Here is a 25,379-nt window from a genome sequence, read left to right as displayed (position 1 = left end):
CTGGGTGCTAATCTTTTCATTTAGCAACATCTTTGTTCTTTGGGAATGGTATAGAGAGCCTACAGTGTACCCTTCATGGCCCAGCATCACCCTCCCAGTCTAGACACTCACCACAAGGTTACCGATGACCATGACCATCATGAAGACGATGAGGCACATGCCCTGACCTGCCACCTCCATACAGTCCCACATGGTCTCAATCCATTCACCGCACAGCACCCGGAAAACGATCAGGAAGGAGTGGAAGAAGTCGTTCATGTGCCAGCGGGGCAGCTCACAGTCCTGGGCGATCTTGCACACACAATCTTTGTAGCTCTTGCCGAACAACTGCATTCCGACCACAGCAAAGATGAAGACGATGATGGCCAACACCAGGGTCAGATTCCCCAAGGCTCCCACAGAGTTACCAATAATCTTGATCAGCATGTTGAGTGTAGGCCATGACTTGGCTAGCTTGAAGACTCTCAGCTGAAAGGGAGTAGGGGAGGAAGGGTCATGAGGAAAGATTTAGTTACTCAATTTGAGCTCAGAGTATAAACATAATCAAAACTCAGGCGTTTTCTCAGCAAGCACGTACAGATGACGAAATGATATTAAAATGTGCTCAATCTAAATGCTAAGTTGCATACCCATTATGCTGTCATTTGATTTCTAAAAGGGAGGGGCCAAAATGACCATTTACCAATCGGAATGATCGCAGCACGGACAGGCCTTCGACATCAGCCAAAGCCAACTCGACCAAACTCAGCGTCACAATGAAACCGTCAAAACAGTTCCAGGCCTCTTGGAAGTAGTAGTACGGATCCATAGCCACCAGCTTAAACAGCATCTCTCCAGCAAAGATCCCAGTGAACACCTGGCAGGTAAAGAACAGGAAATATTTAACACAGTGATTTAGATGTGACTATCTTGCAGGAAGTAAAAAAAAAGGAAGTCCTGACTGTTGGAAAATATGTGCTCTATGTTTGGAACTATTTATGATTTTAGCATATAGTTTTAATTATAACCTGCATAATCTGTGATTACTTTACAGTAGTGATACATTTCTGCTCTGGGTTGACAGCATTCCTTAACAATTCCTCTATATAGGCAGCACACGTAGCTAATATTAGCTTATTTATGTGTCAGCTGTTCTGTATTCAGAGGGGATTTGTTGACACTTTGGGGGTCTCGTGGCAGCTCTGATAAATTACTCAGGGTTATCCTCTATCATAAATAAACCAAAATTCACATATCTAAGTCCCAGCAAGGCTCATCTGTGTGTGTGTGTGTGTGTGTGTGTGAGATAGAGAGCAACTGTGTGAATATCTGAGTGAGACAATGACTCATTTGGCATCAAGGTGACCTAGAAATTTCTACCTGTACAACTGATTGGCCTTCTTCTAAATTTATTCCAAAGCAGAAGTTGAAATAACACTTTTCTGAGCTGCTTTAATTGAAACTGAAAGCATTCAGTTTCTACCAAGACCTAATCAAGTCACTCTTTCACCAAGAAGGCTGTAATACCAGTTGTTTTTAAATGTGTCACTAGGAAGTAAATCAATGTTCATGCCACCTGGGTGTAGATTTGCTCTGTTTTATTCAAGCAGCTTATAGTAAAAATGGCCAGGTTGTGTTAACCAAGTCATGATTCAAGCACCATTTTAGAGCAGCTCATCGATCAGGCTCAATGAAATATTAATGCAGACCTCCCACCAGTCAGCCAACCAGTAGAGAGACTGGCTGGTCCCACTGAAACAAACTGCAGATCCACTCGAGGAAGAAAGAGAGAACGGGAGAGAAAGGAGAAGACAGGGAACATGTGTGTGTGAGCATCTGAAGAAATGAGAAAGGCATAGAAACAAGGACGCAGCAGGGGAGAATAGAGAGTGATTTTCTTTCCCTTTCAACTCTGCATCGGCCATGAAAGAGCTGCCAATTATGGTACCAAAAATAACACCTTTCTGGGAGCTGCAAAAAGAAACAGAAGAGATTTTTACCAGGTGAAGCATGTGTTAAAAAAAAGATTACCACTTACCAGGTTACCCACAGACAGCATATCTTCAAAGTCCGGCGTCATTGGGTAGTGCTCCATTGCCATGAAGAGGGTGTTGAGGACGATACAGATGGTGATGGCTAAGTCCACGAAGGGGTCCATGACAATCAGGTTAACTATCTCCTTGATCTTAATCCAATGGGGGGAGCACTCCCAGATCAGGAATGTGTTAGAAAACTTATACCAGCATGGCGGACACTTGCGCTGAGACTCCTCCAGCTCTGAAGACATAGCGCGGATCAAACGTCAAAAACAAACATAATGGCGTGCTTGAGATTACCGCATGCAATGGTAATAAATGATAGAAAAACTGTATGCATTGTATGTATCTGGTACTGTTGGATATGCAAAGCAGATAAGCAGGAAATTCATGTCAAACTAATCAACCAATGATAGCAGCCCTAGTTAAAGAATAATGAGAGCAGGTTAAATAGCTGGGTTAAAGTTGCAGTACCATCCACTAGTGTGTTGGTAATGTTGCTCATGACACTGTTGGCCCGCTCTTTCCGCCCAAAGGAGGTATTGAGCTGGTCCACAGACACCATCAGGGAGCCCGACAGCTTCTTCTTCACCTCAACCTCAGTAGTTGGCTGTCAGGAGGAGAGGAAGAATCAAGCACCCATGGAGAGGACATGAACACCATCCCACATCACCACCGGTGGCCGGCGGAGGGAAGTGCACGACAGCATTGGCAGGAAAAAAGGTGTTGAGGATACAATTTTTTTGGAAAGGGGTAGGTCATGTTTAATTGTTTTCTACCTCAATGCTGGTTTCAAGGAAGATGTGTGTATGCTGTAAATGCATGCAGGTCTCAGCCAAAGTGGGAGCAGTGGTCTAGGGCTACTTGACCTAATTGTGTTTGAATGTAATTAGCTCATCCAGATTAAATAATAAATGGATTGTGAGATATTGTGCAAGGAGAACTGCTTTTGCATGAATGCATTTTCAATCCTGTCATGCAGTAATGGAGGCTTTGCTGCCATTGCAATATAATGATTAGGTTATTTTTTACAAAATGTCTCCCAAATCTGGCCATTTTGATGTTTCTCGCAAATTAAGGCTACTGTATCTTCCTACTTTGAAACCATACAACTTATATTGCAACCATCAAGTCAAGAGCATTGTAAAAGATAATATGGAGGCAGGTAGGTCAGATCAGTCCAGTTGTCATGCATGAGCATGCTCCAAGTCAAAGAGAAGGAGAGGAAATTACAGACATCATAGCCATTGTTCTACTGATCTACGTCATGCTTGTTCTAATTTGGGGTTTTAATCTACCATGCTAACTGGAATGAGACACATCTAATCCACTAGTGTTGACCAGGGAGAGTTTGGAAAACAGAGAAATGTAAAGACAGACAAGGACAGCAGCCCTCCTTTTTTTCCCCTTATATTACGTGTACTGCTAAGGCCCTGACAGGATGGTGTGTGTTACTTATGTGTTTGATTTGGGAAATTAACGATGTAATAAGAAAGAATTAAAAATGTCTTTGGATCTAGTGCTGGTCCCCTCTGTTTCCTCCGCCTGCTACTGTAGATCTACCCACACAGGCTAGCAGAGGACCCGGAGGCCTGGAGGAGGAACACATCAACACACTGGAGCATGTTAACTCATCATTAAATACTTCTCGTTAACAAATGTGTTCAAGACTGGATGACATCCCACACATGAAGTTATGTATATAATAGTTATCAAGCTTTGTTGCCAAAATCTACGATGGCAGATGGGGATGCAGAAGAAGAAAAAAATTATGTCTGTTTGATTCGTGTCTGTATGAAAGCTGGGTATGGTGTATGTATGAATAAGTACTTTGAAATGAACATTCATAACATTGACATTCATTGTTCAAATCAAACAACAAAATTGTCTGGAAGTCACTGACAGACCCAGTTTAGCTAAGCTATAGAATACAGGGTTGGCTATGGTTTATTTTCTGATATAAATTTTTGTCTCCATCCTTTGCCTACTGTTGGAGGGCAGCATACACTGCAGGGGCTGGGGGAGGGGAGGCGCGAGCGCTTAGCCAAGAGATACATACGAACTTGCAAAGATGACACAGTAGAGGAGAAAGAGCAGGAAAGAAAAGGTACGGACGAGAGGGGGGCCATGCCTAGATAGGTCTACTCATTGACTTCCTTACACTGTCGTCAGTAGCTGCCTTATCTATTTTCACCTCAGGCAGAAGGCGTCCACCGGGCCCAGGGCCGATGAGCGACACCACTCCGTTGCAATCCACTGTGCTGTTCCTCTTGCCGTGAAAGCCGCTGTAGCTGCTCCGCCGGTATGGGCTGAACAAGGAGCCCCGACGCTCCTCGCACTCCTCCACCGTGCTGTGCTCGTCATCAGCGAATTCGTTCTCTGATCCTACATCCTTGCTGCGGCCCTTGAAACTAAAGATGCTGCTTTTGCTGTTGTGGCGGGACAGGAAGGGCGAGCCCGGTATACTGAGGAGGGACTGGAAGGGAGGAGGTAGAAAACAGAGGTGTGATTGTTGTATCTAAGGATTGCTTCTGAATCACTACTGATTGCACCATCACTTTTATGCTGTTTGTCATCAGTTCTAGAGGTCATGACGAAAGGCATCATCTGTGGGGAGTGAGAACATTAATGCAACCAGGACACCTTTCCCTGAGGAGGCATACTCCGCTAGAGCGATCATGTGACTCAGTAAACAAGGAGAAATACATAATTAGGTCAGTGGTATCCTACACTGTCAAGGTCGAACACACAGGACACGCATACAGGCAACAAATGCATCTAGAGAGGACCATGAGTCATGACAAAATCAATCTTGGCTGCTGCAAGTATTGATCGCAGTCTCAGAGCGGCCTCACCTAGAGTATAAACAGAATCACACTTTGTAACATAAATCCTGAACCTGTGCAGATGGTGAATGTACAGCAAACAAACTGCATGTGATTTAAAGTTTTCTACAGCGTCGGTGTCTTATTTTGAAATTTCAGCTCTGCCAAATCTGCAAAAACTGGGGTATAACATTGTGATAAACTAACAACCTTCTATACTGCTGCTAAGAGCTTTGACATATATATCTTTAACGCTAACAAAATGGTTTGCAGGTAATGGGCAAAAAAGTGACATGAGTATGTGTGCTCTGTGATTTTTTAATTCATATATTATTGTGCAGAAGTTAACAAAGCAGAGCAGGAGTTAATATGATATGGTGAGATTAATCATCTATTCCAACAACTGCAAATATCCCCCCTAAACTTCCTTCAAGAACATGTAAGTTATATCCACAGCCACACCCGTCCATCAATAGTTGTCGCTTATGGACAAATCTTCAACTTTTAAACACAGATTAAGAGCCAGCAGTGCCAGAGTTAGGCCTTAACAAAGCTGTAGAATTGCTTCTTCTGAAACATTTATGTAATCATAGTAAATAATTCAGGATGTGAACTTGTGTTTCCATATGTAAGGCCACTATATGCTCCACAGTATTTACAGGCATGTAACAATACAGTGTAGAGCAGCAGCATCTTATTGATTAGGAAATATACCTCAGCTGAAAAAAACACCCACACTAGTAGTTACTTTCATATTCATTCTGTTTATGAAAAATCAACTGTAGCTTTGGTTCTGAGGTTTCTTTTGGTCTCTTTTCATATTAAATAATGGAGAAACAAAATACTTAAAGGGTAACCCCCACCCCCTTCTTTCATTAATAACCAAACCAATAAGTATACTCAACGTCTTCAGATACAATTCAGACATGCATGGTGATATGCTGTCACCTGCTTGGTTTGTAGGGTTGGTCTAGGTTAATTCTGACTATGTACAACAGAGTTTAGCAAAGTCACTGAGCGGTGCTCAAAGCATTCAAAACTTACACTGATTAAAAACATTTAAAAACGACATGAAATTTTCAGATTTTTCATATTTTCCTCACCTGGTTCATAATGGAAGACTTTCGACCCAGGCGATTATCAGGGAATCGAAAGCGGCTCCTCTTGCTGCCATCGTCCGACTCTGACTTGACAAACTTCTCACTATCCCCTTTTTCCTTCTCCTGCTCTTTTTGCCGCCACTTTTTCTTACGATTACGCCTCTCCTTGGCACTCTTCGAACTGAGCTTTGACATCTCGGAAGAACTGCACGACAGTCGCCCTCCTCCGTCATCCTCCACTGCATCTTCAGACACTGTGCCCGCAGAGGTTGCCATGGCTGCAGCCTGTACAGAAACATGCAGGGATAACGTCAGAAATCTGACGCAGAATAGCTCAGGAGATTCTTTTAGTACTCCATCTTGCAGAGGGCTGACCTGAGCATCTTCTTGTTGTTTCTTGAGCTGCTCCAGCATGGCCTTGAACTCTTCCTCCTTCTGCTGCGCCTCTTCCATAGTGGCCTGATTCTGCTCCTCGTACGCCATGGCTACCACAGCCAGAATCAGATTCACCAAGTAGAAGGAACCCACAAAGATCACCAGCACAAAGAAGATCATGTAGGTCTTTCCTGCGGCTCTCAGTGTCTGTCAGGCGACAGTTCAGCAGAGGTGGGGAAGAGGGGATGGGTTTAGAGAACATCAAAGATAGTTAAGACATTTCAAACATACCCTCAACACCAACACTTCACTCATCTGGTATATTTGGGGCAAAAATCAAATTGTCATAAATCTCTGGTAGTACTCTGTTTTAGCCTGATTTTGTTACTTCAAAGCAAGCCAACAAAATATGGGACCGAAAAGTGAAAATACCAGACACATCAATCATCAATGTAGTTAATGAGTTGTACTGGAAACGTATTCAAAAATATTTTCAGTTTGACAGCCAAAATCAGATAAGAATTAACTGTCTTTACAGCCTTGCACATAAGGAAATCTCACGTGAGAAGGGAGGGAAAAAAAACCTTAGTGGCGATACTGGAGACTGAGCTCAGTTATTCGTTGTGAACACAGCAGAATGATTGTGATTTCAAAGACACAGCACACTATAGCTGAGAGAGCCTGGAGCAGAGAGCTGAACTTCACATATGGGATCAAAAATAGAAGTATGAAAGGAAATGCTCCCATCACGTCCCATCTTCCTCATCGGCCTTTCTTTAGGCTGAGCTTTTAATATTTCATGCATCCTTCCTGCCACCTGGCTTCTGTATGCAGAGGCATGAAGGTAGCTACAAGCTTTGTGTAGGAAAGATGACAGTCATGGCAGACTTGGCCTGGTGAGTATGCAGATCAGGTGACTCACAAGGAAACAAGGAAAAATTAAGTCACTGCTATTTTTTCATCAGAGAGGTGGAGTCACAGCAATCATGTGACACATCAACTGTGTGTTAAACTGCACATAGAAGATGGAAGTAAGAATGGGAATTTATTTATTTCATCTTTCTATAATTTTTTTGAAATGTCCTTGATTCATTTGCATTTAAGCTCGAAGATGATAAATCTGCAGCAGAACAAGATAAAGATAAGCAGTCAGCTTACAAAGCTGCAGGGGAGTGAGTGGTTTTGCACATCAATACTTTGGTTTCTAAGCCGGCCAACTAATTGATGAGATGCCTCCTTCTCTCTGCATCTGTTTGCGGTTTTATTTTTTATGAGCAGAGATAAACAAGAGTGTTGCGTTAACTTTGCTTCCTATGAAACACACTGGACCCATTGAGCACTGAGTATTACCAGCATGTAAAGGTTTTCCCAGAAGTCCTGTGTCATGAGTCGGAAGAGAGCCAGGAAGGCCCAGCCAAAGCTGTCAAAGCTGGTGTAGCCATAGTTTGGATTCCTCCCAGCTTTCATGCATGTGTAGCCCTCCGGGCAGCGGCTGAGGGGTGGTACAAGAGAGAGGAACAGAGAGAGTGAGAGGGAGAGAACAGGGCACCCGTCCCAAAATGACTCAGCACTGTTTACTTATAATGCAGTCTGACTTCAGACAGATAGCAGAGCTGCTGCAGGTCTTAGAGGAAACAGCAAAGAAGGCAGAGAAAGCACCTCACCCAGAATCAGAGCTGTTCCCACAGAGGAGAGCATCCAGCTGGCCAGGGAGGAAGTAGAAATTGGCTGAAAAAGAAAAAAACAAACAGCAGTAATGAGTCATTTCGTTCATCCTGTCACAGCTACATCTGTTTATTCTGCAGTGAATCCGTTCAGATCCATTTCTGACTTTACTTGTTTGTGCAATTCTAATTCAGAGCAGTTTATTTCAAAGCAATTCTTCTCATCAAACCAGAGCCAAAGCAGCATATTGTTCTGTCGTTTCAGCATATGGGCTGACTCATAGCACAGCTCGCTGCCAGCTCACTGTAGGTGAAACCTTCCCTTTACTTACTGTCGTTCATGATGTACTCGTCCCAGTCAAAGCCCTTGCTGCCATTGGCTAGGTGGCTTTCAGTGATGTTGATTGGCCAGATGACACACTTGTGCCGCAGGTTGCCCATGAAGAGCTGGAGACCGATGAGGGCGAAGACACTCAGGCAGAAGACCGTCAGGATCATCACATCCGAAAGCTTCTTCACAGACTGGATCAGGGCGCCCACAATGGTTTTCAGGCCTGGGGGGCAGCCACGCACACACGCACACAAACCACACAGGTGATACAGGAGATGCTGATGCTCCAGGTGTGTTTATTTGAGTTTCTACTCTTACTAAAGATCTTTTTTTATGTCTAATACGGTAAATAAGCCCTATCCTTCAGAAATGTGTCACTGTTAAATTTTTGCACAAAAATTCCAATGTAGCCTTTTTTTGCTAACTTTTGTTAAAATTAACTGTCTAAAGTCTCAAATTTCCATTAACATATAATGTTTCAATATTACAATGGACTTAAATTTATGAGATCCTTAAAAAAAATCTGTGCAATAAAGTCTTCAAAGCAGAATTTATAAAGATAAACTACAGCTAACTTTTGAATTTAGAAGTAGTAATACATTTATATCAAAATTACAGATAACATACAATACAGCTCTAAATACAAAACAACAGGAAATATTCAGGAGCCTTCCCACTCTTTTCAGATAGATTCAGACAGAAAACTTTGAAATTTAAGTCAAATCCAGAGTCTAATTGGCTTCTGATCAGTGTAAATTAGCTTTTTTTTGAACCAATATAGTGAAAAAGAGGGGGGAGACTTTAGAAAAGTGAGAGGAAATCCATAAGGAAAAGAGCACAGCAGCACAAATAGGGGCCATAAGAAAGACAGAGGCACAGGCAAGGGGGCTAGAAACCACATGCAGGTCATTTAAACTCCAAGGCTGAACAGGAGCAATTCAATGCCAGTGCCAGTGCGGGCACTTTCTTGAACTGTCTTGTATAAGGAAAGCACTGACTCCCCACACGATGACCCTAAAGTCTGTCTCACCCACACCTTCACTAAAGACAGAATCAGTTTACCTTTTGGACAGGCGTCCTCTGGCAGCGTTCACATGGGCCCACAAGGAACTCTAACATCAAAGCAGGATGACCCATACCTCCCTTTTCTTTTCAATCCCTGCAGGTACAGTGGGCTTTACCAGCTGTACAAACAGTGTCTTCTTAAACATGTTCCAATTTAAGACTTTAAATTTGGAAAATATACTTAAAATGTTCCTCAATCTAGATAGAGTCGATTAGGAATGAAAATGAGTAACTTTTTTCATTCCAAAACTGTGAAACCAGACATGCACAAGGCGTAGTATTTCCTATTGTTGAACCAAAAAGCTTGAGGTTTTGTAAATCTAAAGGGTAAAGTTATGGTTTTAGCAGCGCTACTGTCGAAAGACTAAAAACAAGGGGGAACAGTGCTCTGTTTCAAGAATTAAATCAGTTCAAATAAAGCTCGCCAACAGTGATAGCATGTTTTTAATCTCCTATGTATGTCCTAGGTAGAGAAAATGAAGCTCAAAGGTTTTCCAAGCATAAGCATTCAGTGACCCCTGGAGCTAAAAACGCACATAGTGTGCAAATTTTTTTTAATCCTCATCTCATAACGTCAAACTGTAAAGAGAAAATAAACACTCATAAATGGTAAACAGTTCTGATCTCCATAACTTCTTATTGTTTTATCTTTTTGTGTACGTATGTGGGTGGATTCTGCTTAAAATAGATCTGTGACTGCACTCAGCTCATCTTGAATTTCAGTGTTTACTTTTTTATCATCTAGAAATGTAAGAAAGCTAATTACTCAACATGGTGCAGCTTCAATCAGTAAGTTTTTGCTATTTGCCCCCTTCAGTTTCACCATCTCGATGTAAAAATAAAACTTTCAGATGCTGTCCAACAACAGCTAATGCCTCACTGGCTATGTTGTTAAACAGCATATGAATCTAATGAGCTGGTTCTGGATGATCAGAGGTGCTGATAGGTGGGACCAGCTCAGCTGTTTCCCCTTGTTTTCAGTCTTCATCCTAAACAAAGCTAAGCTAAGCTAAGTGCATGTGTCACAGTGACATTGTGCTCTTTCATATACAGTTTCAATCAAAACTGTATCAATCTCCAGAGGACTTGAAGACTCATTTTTCCAATGTCCAGATGAACGAGTCATTAAGAAAGTCACCCACAATGGTTCTTTTGAGTGAGCTTGACATCTGCTCAACATCCTCTATCAACAGATAGAAAGATGTGGGGTCATTATCACTCAAAAAGGTCAAGAGTTCATTCAAACATCCCATCTGTGTCTAAAGCACACCATTTCTTTCTCTGCGTTGTATATCATTCAAGTAGGTTGTAAAAACGAAAGGAACACAAATCAATAATCAAACTAAAAAACAAGAAGAGGGCAAATCAAACTCTCAATGCCATTTGTCAGCCAAGCTCTCGGTAGGCTTATATTGTAAAAGCAAGTGACTGAAAAGCATCATGCAGCATAAGAGATATGTCCACAAACTAGGCTTGGCAGTCTTCATTTATAATTAACAGGAGTTTTTTTCTGGGATCTGGCTCAGAGCTAAAACATTTCTCATGTGAACATTGACATGTACAAGGTTCATTTTTTGATTCCAAAAACATGGAATCTTCTATTTCCAATTCAATTGTCAGTAATAAATGTGTACTAAAATTGTTTTAGCTTCATAAATACTTGTTATCTTTCTAAAGGGACAAATTGCAAAATTTCAGTCAAATTTGAATTCCTAAGTACAATACAAAGCTAATAAGTACCATATAATTACGTTCTCTTTGGAATGAGAATAATCTTTGATCATTTTTCTTTGCTAAAGAACGGGGTTTCTGCTTAATCTGAAATCTGGAGAGGAAGGGGTTAAAGCTATTTCTAAAGAGCAACACAGCTGCCTTGGATGTGAGTCTCTTAATGAGATTGCTACTGGGGCAGAAGAGAGTGCAGACACTTTGGAGGGCCCTGGAGGAGACTGCAAAGCCTATCAAAAATGTATTAGTACCATTTTTGATAATTTTGGAGAAAAAAGAAATCAAAAAATGGTTGTCTCCAATTTTTTAGTAGTTGCTTAAATCATAATCTTAATCATAATAATAGTGAGTAGAAAAGAAAGGGTGAGAGGATCAGCCTTAGTGTTTAAACTGAGTCTCACCTGGAATGACAGAGATAGTTTTCAATGCTCGGAGAACTCTGAATGTTCTCAGCGCAGATACATTGCCCAGGTCCACAAACTCTGTTATATATCTGAAATAGGGGAAGGATCACACACAGAACAAACACGGTGACAATAACCACACACGCCAAGAGCACAACACCACCGAACCAGGAGGAAACGACGCCACTCACAGAGCCTGTCCACTGAGGAGAAGGGTGGAAGGTAAAAGGAAAGAAAGACACATACACCTAACACCGACCCCGCCCCACCGTCCCCTGCCCCATCCTGTCTTACCTGGAATTACAGAAATAGTTTTCAATGCCCTCAACACCCTGAACGTGCGCAGAGCTGAGACATTGCCTAGGTTTACAAACTCTGTTATATACCTGCAGGATCAAACCACAGTTACAACAGCTCGTTATTTACACAGAGAGATGAGGTGAAAAGGTGAAGTCACGCACAGACAGGCCGTGTGATGTGAGCCCTACAAACAGTGAGGATGCTTTTGCATGATGACGATCGTTTAGACACATGGAGAATATGTCATTCAATGAGGTGTGGCTGTCCCTGGGGTGGTGGGCTTTAAACCTTATGCTGCAGACTCCAGCAGATGTTAACAGACAATGAGTAAAAAGGGGAGTTAGAGGAGGATTAATCTGATGAATGGGACTGAGGTGTGGTTGTTGTCAGGGAGGCTGCAGAGTATCAGATGGAAACCTTCAATTCCCAAAGAGAAAGACCAGAGGAGTCTCAGATCAATGGAGGAACACAGATGATGTTACAAGACAAAAAAAGAAAGACAAATTAGAAAAGGATGAACAATCTGTACAATAGAATCCTCGCTTTATCTACCCACCCTCCTTAGCGAATGAAAATAGCTGTAAGTAGCTAAAATAGCTGTATTTGTTCGTTTACATTTTATCATTTCATGACAGCTGAAATATCAGAAAGAATACTTACGCCATTGAAATGACCATGAAATCCAGCCAGTTCCATGGATCTCTTAGGAATGTAAACCCGTCTATACAGAATCCTCGTGCGCAGATTTTTACAAGAGACTCAAATGTATAAATCCCTGTGAATGTGTACCTGAAAGAAAACCATTGACAGAATTGGTCCACTTGGTTGCACATATGTCTTCACACTTTTTTGGTCCTAAAAAATCCAGGAAGCAAAGCTGAGAGAGGGATACTGGGTAATATCTAAATAAAGCAAATGTTGCATTTATTGATTGCTTGTATTTTCTTAACAACAACTGCACTAATAGATAATACTGTTTTCAGAGTTAGCGGTCAGTTTTTACCCCTGGTGACTGTCTCTTCAATGATGACTAATAAATTCATTGGCAACAGAAGGACACAGCTAGCAATAAGCATGCATGTATTGTATAGATGTATATATTTGGGTGAATATGTTAAAAAGATACTTACTCTACTTGTTTTGACCACTCGGGGGGATCACTAAAGGTCATGAATATACAGTTGGTCAAAATAGTACACATTATAATCATGCTGAAAAGAGTGAGGAGCAGGTTAAGGAAAATATGGATTTCATATCAGAATCATCATCAATAACTTGTTAAAAACATTAACAGCAATACAAAAAAGCTACAACTACAGAGGTTTTCATGTGATGTGATTTCTGTGGACCAGTCACCTTTAACAGCCCTCAACATATTAGGGGTTAAATGTTGTAAAAAACTACTTATAGCACTTAGAGTGAGGTTATGTGTGCCCACCACCACAGAGAGGCCATTATTTTACCAATGAAATATTTAAAAGGTATATATTTAGTGGGAATGCAAAGGCAAGACTGAAACAATGGTTTGTTTTTTTATGCTGCAAAGCCTTTAGTGCAGAGAGGTCCACACAGAGAGGCAACAAAGGAAACCTCAGCTTTAAAAGCAGACAGAGGTCAGTAATAGCTGTGGGTTGTGGCTACGAATGAAAGGAAATTAGGCAAACAAAAGGGCAGTGCAATAATCAATACTGTTCAAAGTAAAAAGAGGGTTCAGTTTTATTATAGTGGCAGGTGGAGAATGGGGATGTCCTCATCTGGTTTGTACTGGGTTTGAGGGATGTACAGATCTGAGGATGTTTGACTGTTAATCTAGAAGATGTTTACACATACATGTGTATCAAACTGTAAAAAATGACTATATCTCATGTGCTCTAAAGATGGACTGATTATCGTCTGGGCCAATTATCAGGGCCAATATTTGGCATTTTGGGGCATATCGGCATCGACCTTTTTTTAATCCGACGGCGGGTATGAAACCAATTCAAAGCTGTGTTGTTTTGGCTCTGATGCTTCTCTGCACAGAGTTTCTCCTTGTCTACCCTATAGAAGCCCTAGATGGTCATTTAAAATCAGTAATGTAAAACCAAACAGAAAATTAATTCAACTGCATTACATGCCTGAAAAAGGAAGCACAAACTCAATTCTGTCCAGTTTTATTGCAGATACATTGAAATTTTGGCAAACTTTATTTACTGTTGAAAACTTAAGCTAATTTTTTACGTTTTCATTCAACTTAATAAAATATGCTGCTAAGCCTGGGAGCTGTTTAATAAACATATGCTTGAAGGCATTTGATTGCAGTTAAGTGTTGGAGTTTGTATTGTTCAAAATTTTTTACACCAATATTTTCACTTTGATGGCAAATGAATATCGGCTTCAAATATTGGATATCGGCCTCCTTGCCTGCTAATAATCAGTATTGGTATCGGCCCCAAAAAATCCATATCAGTCCATCTCTAATGTGCACAGCCTCGTCTTTTGATAACAGTCAAACTTCTGAGCTGTAGCTTTTTTAAGGGTGCTTGTTGGTTGAATTTGATAAGACTAAGCTGTTAGTTCCTGAATAGATCTGAAGGATTAGGATTAATGTAATCTTTATAATTTGTCCTTTCTGAGAGCATGCTCTGATAGGTTTAAGCCAGTTGTCTAAATTAATTTCCTGTCACCTTTCCTCTGTGTTTTGTTGCTCTCCTCACTAATAAGGGGATCAGACTGGTGAAAAAGTGTGAAAAGTATAACAGCTCAGTTTTACTGTTAAAGATGACTGATCCTTTGTGCTAGTCTGCCTTTACCAAGATACCAACCACACAGTTTCCTAATCTTGTTCTTTAATGTCAAACTGTTTTCTTTAAACCTAGCACACTACTAGCTCCTATCTTCAGCCTCAGACCACAACAAACCCATTGGTATCTGTCTCTCCTGCAGCAGTAACAGTCACAGGAAACATCAATAACAGCACGAGCAGAAAGACAGAACATATCATCATGAATAATACACATGAACAGGAAACCCTTTTGTCTCAGCTGTTAAGACACCATTTGAAAGGATATGAATGTATCAAAATTTTAATAGCTATTCGCCTAACCAGATTAAAAGGACTTATGAAGTACAAGGCAGGTGTGGCACTAAAACGGAAGATTGTCTTCCCTTTATTTAGCACTATAAATGTCTGTGGAGAGAAAGAAGAACACAGAGAGAGAAGATGAATCAATTAGCAGTCTGATAAGAGTTCACAAACTTTAGTAAATGGTTAATATGAAAGTATGGATCATACTTATTAACATACCATCCTATTTAAATACTGCAAACATGGTCTCATTTATCTCATGTTTGTCCAGACAGTGCATGATAACATGTATTTGCTCATAAAGTAGTATGATGTAAAACATTCAAGCAGATTGCAAATGGCTGCTCATATTGGTATATTGTCCCAGTCACTCAGTGCCTTCCTGCACTTCATGGCTTTGGTGGTTTCAGCTGAAGGAAAGGAGTAGAGCAGGAAGAGGCGGGCAAGCCTCTTTCTGTGGATAACCTCATAATTGTTTAAATAAAATATGGCGATTTGAATGAAACTTTAATGAGACTCTGTGCATTTGCAGAAGTGATATGGGCCCTTGTGCTTTTAACAAGGCTTCCCTCACTACATTAAGCCCTGCAGAGCAACTGAAGGCCGGACACAGTGGAGTCAAAAGGGAGACGGAGGAGGAGGAAGTTTGGGAAGGGAAACGTACAGTAAGAGACCTCACTGTGGTGTTGCATGACTGAATGTAATCTGAACAATCCCAACAGAAATGAGTCGCTCTTGTGAAGTGTTGTGTAAACACTGAGCATAAACATCGTGGGCAGGAACGTAGAGCTGAAATGAAAAGCCTTCCTGCCTTGAGGATGTGGCACGTTTCTGCCAGATGAGCCCCAGGTGTGAATTTGACTGAGATCTATAAACAACAGCTGAACATGATTAAGGAGTTTTATTCAAAAGTGACTGTGATGTGTCAGAACAGATGACTCTGTTTCTCACACATGATCTGTCAGCATTCCCAGTGAGAGCTTTGGTCAGCCATAACAGAGTATATATATGGAAACATGCTAGTGGCGTGACATTTCTGATCATTTTAACCATCGCACTGTGATGTGTGCATGTGAGCCACCAGTGCACATAGACTAATGCTCGGGTATGTATATGTGTACACAAAAACATGCACAACGTTAAGAAATGAGCAGCAAAGGTTAAGCACACACATACACACAACTGCAATATACGATGAGAGTCTGTTTAGTAACGCATGACTAAACTGCTGCAAAGCTACTGAAAATTTCATAATCCAGAGCCGAGCAACAAGGAGAGCAGAGGAGAGGACAGGCAGAAAACAGGGGAGCTGACGAGCCAGTGAAGCAGGCAGCAACTGTGGCAGCAGCAGCTGAGGAGAAGCAGGGCAGAGAGCGCCGAGCAGAAGACGATGAGAAGGCGAGGGGAGGGGGGCAGAGAGCTACTGGCAGAGAGAGGCTTCCACACAGAAGCTTCAGCCATCAGGCAAAGCTGAAGCATCTGCCTCCATGGAGCTGCAGCAGCAGACATCCAGAGCCCCCTTCTTTCACCCCGTGTGGTAAATGGAGTGCGATTCATGGGTCCTTCAGTCAGAGCGCCTCCAAGGCCATGCTGCCATGCTAGTTCCTAACCTGGTTGTGTTTTCTTTGCCCTGAAACAGCCATTTGTCATCCGAGAAAATGAGATTACGGTCTTAAATAAAAGGTTCTTAGTTTTATAGAAGAAAGTGATGTGAATGCAACATGACAAAATAAATCTCTTAAAATGTGTTTGACAAATCTGGACAGTGGTAAGATTTAGTGCATCATGGGTTCTGTCACTTATATGATGAAATCAATTTGTTACTTATTAGTCTCTAATCTAGCTCTATACCTTTTTTTTGTTTTATTTCTCGTTCATTATTTTATCATCGCTATTATTAATATTTTATTGTTTTATTATTCTATTAACACTTACAACATTGTCTTTTTATTCCTGCTGTCCTGTTCTCTGCTCTCAACCCCTTTTATTGCCTTGTGTTTTCATTTTTATTTCTTTTTCCTGTTGATTGATGTTTTGAGCTTTTATCTTGGTCCTCATGCTCTCATTTTATATTGCATACTCTTGTATGGCCTGAGTTCATATGTAAGGATGGGTACCTTTCACATTTGAAATGATATGGTACCGATGCCTGGTACCTGGCAATCAGTATCGGTACTCAACGGTACCAATTTTCGGTACTTTTTTGTGTTTATGTTGTAAAAAATATCAGTTTATTTAATAATAAAGTATAGATTTTTTTTTATTTAACATATTTATTCTTCAATATGTAACCTTGCAATGCTGTGTTCATGTCCAGCATGGAATATAACCCACTCTTCCACTCCCTCACAGTCACAAGGATGCATTTAGGTACCTAAACATGGTGCCTTTTGGTTTTACATGAATTGATACCCGGTACTTTTGGCAGGATTTGGTCGGTACCTGTAAAAGTACCTATTTCGGTACCCATCCCTATTCGTATGGGTCGAAGCTTGTGTTCTATGTTTGAAGCTCGTGTTTGTTTTTATGTTCTGGCTGTCAAAGCACTTGTTATTAGTTATTACCACTCGTATAAAAGCAGACAGACAGGTGGATGTATATACAGGTGTGATTGGGGAAAATGTTTTGTTCTGGGAGGACTGACTTTGCTATAAATCAAAAATGAGAAGATCAGTGGTTTAAAAAAACTAAACTAAATGTTTCATGGAGCATAAAGTCTCCCCCAGCTCAAACAATTTTGGTGAGTGTGCCTATATCGTGACAGAGAAGTGTGTTCATGCATCCTTGCACTCGTCGTCCATTTCGTCCCTGTCCTCACGTCCTCCATCTCTCTCCCTCTCCTTGAAAACGATCCTCTCCTCCGGCCTTGTGCTGAGTTTGACAGCGCCTGGCTGAGCTCACCGTGGCACTGCCGTGTTCTGGCCGCCGGCTGGATGCTGCGTCATCACCAAGCAAGCCTGCTGCTGCTGCTGCTGCTGCTGTGACACCATTAGACTGAGCCACAGCCGAAGATTTGTGACAGGGAAGATGAACAGCTTTCCTTCACCGTGATACGTCACCACCCACCCCAAAGTCCTTGTGAGAAATGTGTCCAGAACAAGCCCAGCGACAAAGACATACAGCGCCACATTCTTTCATCAAGGTCACCACCTGATCTGACGTCACGATTGTTCAAGCTGCCAGACCAGAAGCAGCGTCGGCTCCCTGTGGCACTGGAACGAGACTAGATTGAGGGCCGTAATTAGGTTTGCCTGACGCTGAGAGCTGAACTGGCTGCTGGAAGCTTTTCGATAAAAAGCTAAACCCAAGAAGCAAAAAGACTCTCCCACAACTGGCGTGCATCTGTAGCAGCACTGCACGGTTGTGTGTGACAAAAAGAAAAGTGAGTGGTTGAGAGAGTTTATCAACAGCCCCACGTATTGCTGGAAATGTTTTCCACGTGTCATCTGAATCGTGTCTCCTACTTGTGCACTGGACTGGTGGTTACATAACAGACGGCGTGCATGGTGTAAAGAAAGGGAGGCATGAGACAGAGACAGCCGGGGAGAGATATCTACAAACTCACAGTATCTGAACAGATCTGTTCAGCTAATGACGATGACTAAACACTTTATTACAGGTCTGTTTTTCAGGTAGGACTTGCTATATGATGTGCACTGGCACTGAGTTATACAACAGGGTGGTTAAATGTTCAGCAGTACTTGAAATAAATGTGATCAGAGGAGACCATTCTGGATAAATCTGCCAAATTTGTTACATAATTATTGAAAAAAATGAGAAAAAAACGACGTGATGGAAGATTTTAGGCTTTCTGCTCAGCCCTTAAAACACACACAACCATCCTGACCTCAGTGCACCCTGCATCTTGATCAACACTTAAGACGCCATTTTATGATAAATTATTCTTGCTTATTTTTTGACTAACAAACAGGCTCTCACTGTGAAGCACTGTCTCAATATAAAGGAGCATCACAGTGTTTACAGGTTCGTAAAATGGTCATCGTCTTCTGCATAAGTCAGCTGAGCCCTCATTTCACCCTCTGTTTTTATACATCTTGCCATTTTCAGCAGAGGTTGGTTGATCCAACATCTTCCAGACAGTTATCTTCCAAACTTTTGGCTGACAGGTGATATTCAGACACTCCTAAGGTCACCTGGCTGTCCTCTCACTGAAAGACTGGCGTGACAGAAACCCCAGAGAGACACACGTCACCACTAAGACGACTGAAAGACAACTCAAAGTCCTCCCAGGCTGCTGTCCATTTTCTCTCCTGGCAGAGATTATTTCTTTAACAATTAGGAAAGTCTGCCATGTGGAACAACAGTCTCTCAATAGTTACTTACTCCGACCTTTTCCCCAAAGCCCTCTGAGCACATCAGAGATAAGAAAATGGTCCACTCAACAGCTCCAGAGCTTGACTCTCACATTCCCCAAAGGTCTTCAAAGAGGGAAACATAATTACAGCCTCCAGCATCATCATGAAAATAAAGTAACTGTAGGCACAGTCCACCTGGAAGCCAAGCGTTTCACAGCACATGTTGTCTCTGCTTGATCTGCGTAAACTCATGTCCTCATGTGTGACTCACACTGACATGATGAGGCGACTCGTCAGGCGACAGTCGAGAGATGTACGTTCAGTGCCAGAGTACATTTCAACCTGCCTGAACAGCAAAGTGATGTGTGTGGTTCTCGGTTACCCAGAAGGAGGGGACGTCAACAAAGCTGCTTGTTACCTCAGCGCAGCAAGCATCAAAATGAAATGAAGCGATGAAATGAAAATGTGCTAACTTGATTACAGACTTTCTGAACTCTTGTTGTAAAAGTGATTGTTGATGTTTAGTATAAACAAATGTCTTAATCTCCAGAACAAAATCTCAAAGTACTTTGAAGTAAGAAAGAAAAAAGAAAACATGGCAGGCACAGGAGTCAAGATAAGGTGCAACCAGATCATATTACAGCTTCCATATATCAATAAAAGGCGCAAAATCAAGCGCAGTATGGAGTGTTTTGGATTTAAGACACCTGAGGTAAAGGGACAAATACCATTTTTAAAACCAGCTGTGTTTTGTTTGAGATTTGGGACATGAGTGCCATGAAATTTGACTGATAAGACCTATATTTTATGCTTAGGTTAGAAAATTAGAAGCACTTTTCTTTTGCCAAAATCAAGGATTCATTTATTTTTCTTATTTATTGGTGTAGCAATGAAATCAAATTTAAGTTAAATGCAGCTAAGCAACAGCTGCTGTTGAAGAACTGTTGATCAGGCACTGAACTAGTACGCAGATTTAGATCTAAGCCAGTATTTTGGACAAATTTCAATGGTTTTTGGGAAATGTGGCACACCCTGGATGTTCCATACCCAGCCCAAACCAGAAACACGTTGTGGTTTTAAGAGCTCATTTAACTTCATGCCTGTGCTTGTGTGTTTTTGTAAACTCACTTTCTGAGAGTTCAGGTAGTATGGATCCAGATCCTCCAATGGTACCGCCACCATTCCTTTAGGGATGTCCCCGTAGATGTAGGGCAGACTCTTCCCAGCCTCAAGGTCGCTGTTGGGCTTGGGTTTGTTCTCGTCATCGTCATCGCGGTAGCTGCTGTCCTGCTTGGGCGGCTTCTTGTTTTTCTCCTCATTGATGCGCAGCTCAAGGGCCACCAAAGATTCCGGTTTAAACTTCTTGAAGCTATCAGGTCCTGGCGGTGCAATAAGGGGTGCAGCCATGTTTTCATCCTGCAGCTACTTGGTCTTCAGTGTGTACCATCCACAGTAGCAGCTCTGGAGGAGGGGCACACAGACAGGGAACGTCAAACAAACTTCTACCATACTTCAACACTTGACCACTCCTTTGGCATGTACAGACAAAATAAACAAGCTATTCTTTACAGTGAGTTATCTTTAATGATCACTCCTTATCCACAGTTACAAACACAGATTTAAGCTTCATACCTTCCTCATACATAATAAGAAATATAAGTAATTTCCCAAAAACACTTAATATATATAAAAAACAAAATTTTGGGAAATGTATAAAGGTTTACTGCCAGATGACAAAGCTTTAGGTTTTTCCAGTTAGTTGTCTATTGCAGAACACACCCTCCTGTTTACTTCCCTTCTCCCCACATTTGTCTCGTCAGGTTAGAAGTTATGCTAAAAAAAACATGCATGGAAAACCGATTGACAGTGAAGTGTTTTTGTAACTTTATGTTTGGATGAAAAAATAATGTTCTGATCCCAATAATACAGACTAGGGCTGCACGAAATTGGAAAAAACTGACATTGCGATTTTTGGGGGGTTTGCGATATGTATTGCATTATTAAAGATACAAGAATTTTCACCAGATGACTTGAATAGCTCTGTTTGGGAAGAATTTGGTTGACTCACAATGACACTATTGTATTCCTATAACACTGTTAAATCCAGGCTAAGGGGGTTTATCTGTGAATGATGAAGATTGCTGTATATGAAAGGGATCCAGGAGGCCATGTCTCTGTACAAAATAGAATAGGTTTCAATCTCAGTTGCTTTTTTTCCCATTTCTCCAATAAATGGGGGAAATGCAATAGTCACATCACATGCACGATGTGACTATTGCGCATGTGCATATTGCGATTGTGCAGGCCTAATACAGACAGTTAATCAGTTGTAGCTAATCATATCAAGTTTAAAATTCACCATTGCCTGGGATATTTACACATTTTGGAGAGGTACAATTTCATTATTTTCAATTCGTAACTTTAAGTCAAGCTGGATTTTTTTGTTTCGTTTTTTCTCGCCAGTAATGATTAAATAAAGGTACCTATAAGCTTTGCCAAAGAAAATGTTAAATGATAACACAAAGTCAGTCAATCCTGACTTTGTGTTGTCCTGCTTCATTTACAGCAGTAAGTGCTGACAATGTTTTCACCAGTGGAATCACATTTCTGACAACCCAAGTCTGGATACAATTTGTAAATAAACCCAAGCAGCAATATTCAACTTAAATATACTTTTATCAAAGGTATCACATCTGGCATACCAGCGTGTCTGCTAGTTTGCCAGTTAAGCAATGAAAGTCTGACATTGACCTAATCAGACTGACCATCAGAAAAATGTCAGTCCAGCTTTTGTATATCTGAACAAGAGAACGTCACTGAGCATTTTTTAAGATGATGAGCCCTATTTCAGGATCTAAAAGAGAAAATCTTAACAACCCAGTGATTAGTGTCTTACAGCTGATAATATGATGATCTTTATTTGAGTAGTTTTGTTTTCTTCCCTAATGATGGTTTTCATTTTTTTCATAAACTCCACAGTCAAGGACTTCATGAAAATAAAGTGTTTTTTAGAGACATTTAAAGGCAGATATACCTATTTTTGTGCACGTCTAACATCAGTTAAAACGTGAGTGAAGGTCGGTATTTGTCCTCAACATTGGACACACTTTTCAGAAACTGCTCAAAACCTCTGACATGACAGAGAACCCATTTGGAGATCACACTCCTCATGATTTTTTGAGCAGCTGTGGAAAGCCCAGCAGACCAAATGGCTGCATGACTCAGTAGAGCCTTTCCTCAACACTGTTGGATGTAAAAAATAATAATAATAAAAAGAAAGAAAGAAGTAAAAAGAAAAAGGGGTATGATGATTAAATGACAACTGTTAAGGACATTTCAGGGTCAATTCACAGATGTCTGATGTTAGGTAGTACTGGAGTTCAGTTAAAACACAGCCACACCTGAGGACAGGGGCTTTTTGAAGGTATAGCTAGAATTATTCCATGTTGTGGATCACTTTCAACATGACACCCTGAGAAAGGTGGAGGCAGTATAATTTGTCTTAAATCACCCATGTCTGTACCACAAAGCTCGTCACTTGCCTCTTCCACTCTTGCATAACGCAACCTTAAATACGCTGCTCGTTCAAAGCTGATATCACATATCAAACGCAATCCAAACACACACACACACACACACACACACACACACACACACACACACACACACACACACACACACACACACACACACATGAAAACATGCAGCCTGTGAGCCAAGACGTCTGTTTTAAAATGGACCCCGGAACCTCTCAGTCACCGAGCCTTCTGCTGCTCTGCTGGCGCTGTCCGCTTCAGCACCACACGAGCGCGCACGCACACACACATGCACGCGCACATACATATGCACGAACGACAACATGCAGGGATGATAAAAGAAAGAAATCATAAGAAATCTGTCTGCGCTGTATACTAGGCCTCCCTCTTTTCTCGACGCCTGTAGGCCGTCAGTTTATCCCTCAATTCCCTTCAGTGTTACCAAGTCACGGTGACAGCACGGGTCTGCCTGTGCCATTACCCGAGCTTATTTATGCAATCATACCCTGGAGGAAGAGCAGGCACATTTAGGCATCTCCTCTAGTCACTTTCTCCTTTTGGAAGACACGGTGAGAAATGGCGACTTGTTTACTAAAGCTGTTAATTGAGAGGAAGGGCCTGCAGACGCCATTATGTGCGTATTCCCCCCTAATATACTGGATTTAAAAGTAAAAGCACGACCACTGGAAGAGAAGAAGGTTATGCTGCGCAGAGAAGTGGCCCAACACCACTACCAATTTGGCCAAGGCTCCATTGGTGCAGTGGGTGGCTTGTATGGAGAAAATGTCACGCTGTGGCAAAAGCTACAGTAGATATGTCAAAGTCACGAGAGAAACGTCGATGTAACGATGTGAATAACAGCAAAGTGTTTATTCTTCTCATTCAGATAATAGAAGATCAATGCCATTATTTTTTTCTCGTGAAATTTGAGCGTTTTTCCGCGTTGCCTTGAAGGATCTGCACCACACCCGTGAAGCCATGTCGACTGCCAAATCAATAAGGGCTCTGTGCACGAGATAGCCCAGAGAGGGAAGCTGTTCAGCAGCGTGAGATAAAACACACAATCTGCATACAAGCCGAGATGTGACAAATAGGACGAAAAGGAGATCGTGATGATGCTGCCACGCCAAAAAAAATCACCTGGAGGAATTTAAATTTCTGTGGCCATTGATGGTAGAAGGAGGATCAGGCTACTTACATAGCATCAGCCCCTTTTCGAAGATTCATGGTGTTTTCATTGAATCATCCTCAAGTCCATTTGGGTGTATTGAACAAAAAAAGCGAGCAAAAATTTGGGAAATGGTTCGGTATGCCTTTTCCGGGCTGGAGCAGCCAGACTGCGCCCTCACGGATGCCTACCCCAAACGAGGCATTTTCTCTCCCTAATACCTCAACAATGCTCGATTATAAGATGTAATCCAAAAATCTTTCCATGACAATAATCAGTTGATCATCTCTATATTTTCCCAAGCTCTTGTCCAGCCGAAAGATGCTCAGCAAACGCAGACACCCTCTTCCATCCCGCTCCGAAAAAAAGACGCGGGGCAGTGTGCAGCTCTGCGACATTTACGCAAGGATACCGACGGAGAGAAAATCTGCCCTCACCTAACAACACATGCACCGATCGCTCCAACGATTAAAAATGAAGGGTACTCACTTCGTTAGCGTTACAATGAATCCGGGGAGCCGTGGTAGGACTGCAGATGTGGAAAAGATTGGGGAGAAACTGCGGTTGTCGCCATATTGTTGCTGCTATCTTCCCCCTCAGCGCGAGCAGTTTCCCTGCATAATTGATGACTCTCAGCAGAATGTAGGGGAGTGTCGGCAAGTGCGCTTGGCAAAATCCTAAAGGTCATTTAGGCCTGCAGCCGTCACACTCCCCTTGTGTGGTTTACAAAATAAAGACTTCCCTGGCTCTGGGATGAGCCTGGATGAGATTGTGCACTGAGAAGATGCGCAAGGTTTTTTTTTCTCAGGCTGAACGCGTTGAATGTGTGTTCAGCAGGGTGAATTTGAAGTGCAGGAATTTATTGGCTGTTAAGCTGGGAGCGTTCAGTCAGAGACACAGAAACACATGTAAGGGGAAATAATTGAAACATGTTTAAGTTAAGCTCTTAAATCACTCAAACAAGCCAGAACTGTCAACCCAAAAAGCTTGTTTCATGCCAGGTGAAAGACTTATTCTGACCATGTCACTCAACTTCAGTCACAAAAACATGTAAGACACAAGATTTTAGGAACCAGAGCATCCACTTTGACATTTTTTCATTTAGTCTTTTTATCAGATTTCTGGCCCACTTCTTTTTCTTTAAAAATATAAATTAATGTGCAAGTAGCCTGCTCTTCATCCGACCACCTGCCTCTTGTTTTCTACTGTTACATAATATGTGTGTGTGAGAGAGTGTGAATGAATACAACTTGAGTGAATCCAAATCTTAAAATAACTTACCTTCTATTGACTGTGTGCCAACTTCTGACTTCTTTTAAGACACAAACCTATTTTCTTTTGCTTTGCACGACTCAAAGGAAACCTAAGATGCAAGTCCCTACTTTTGATGTGGTGAAATGAGCTTTTGTTTCTTGAGAGAGCTCTGTGTTTAAGAACTACAGTGCATCCTGAAAGTATTCAAAGTGCTCCCTTTTCCACATTTTA

General features: G+C 41.6%; 1 protein-coding gene across 5 annotated transcripts in view; it reads right to left on the bottom strand.

Moving 5' to 3' along the window:
• scn8aa (sodium channel, voltage gated, type VIII, alpha subunit a) overlaps positions 1–24,687 on the bottom strand; it is a 44,933-nt gene extending 20,246 nt beyond the window's left edge. The window contains exons 1-16 of one of the 5 annotated variants that reach the window (XM_074680687.1): positions 24,384–24,687; positions 20,319–20,651; positions 14,859–14,976; positions 12,938–13,028; positions 12,468–12,596; positions 11,802–11,893; positions 8,312–8,533; positions 7,980–8,043; positions 7,666–7,807; positions 6,316–6,522; positions 5,944–6,225; positions 4,177–4,491; positions 2,490–2,625; positions 2,018–2,256; positions 683–856; positions 112–468 (exon numbers count right to left, since the gene is read on the bottom strand). In XM_074680687.1, coding sequence (XP_074536788.1) covers positions 112–468; positions 683–856; positions 2,018–2,256; positions 2,490–2,625; positions 4,177–4,491; positions 5,944–6,225; positions 6,316–6,522; positions 7,666–7,807; positions 7,980–8,043; positions 8,312–8,533; positions 11,802–11,893; positions 12,468–12,596; positions 12,938–13,028; positions 14,859–14,976; positions 20,319–20,597 — 2,847 coding nt within the window. In that variant the 5' untranslated portion in view covers positions 20,598–20,651; positions 24,384–24,687. Of the gene's footprint in view, positions 1–111; positions 469–682; positions 857–2,017; positions 2,257–2,489; positions 2,626–4,176; positions 4,492–5,943; positions 6,226–6,315; positions 6,523–7,665; positions 7,808–7,979; positions 8,044–8,311; positions 8,534–11,504; positions 11,597–11,801; positions 11,894–12,467; positions 12,597–12,937; positions 13,029–14,858; positions 14,977–20,318; positions 20,652–23,924; positions 24,281–24,383 lie in introns of those variants that run through there. The other 4 variants (XM_074680689.1, XM_074680684.1, XM_074680688.1 and 1 more) reach the window with 4 other exon arrangements.
• Between the last annotated feature and the right edge of the window lie 692 nt (positions 24,688–25,379).

This window comes from Halichoeres trimaculatus, unplaced genomic scaffold, assembly GCF_033239565.1.
Source record: "Halichoeres trimaculatus isolate MK-OKI-2021-1 unplaced genomic scaffold, fHalTri1.1 fHalTri1_scaffold_11, whole genome shotgun sequence".
NCBI lineage: Eukaryota > Metazoa > Chordata > Actinopteri > Labriformes > Labridae > Halichoeres > Halichoeres trimaculatus.
The sequence above is the reverse complement of the archived record's forward strand: the minus strand, read 5'-3'. Positions and strand labels throughout refer to the sequence as shown.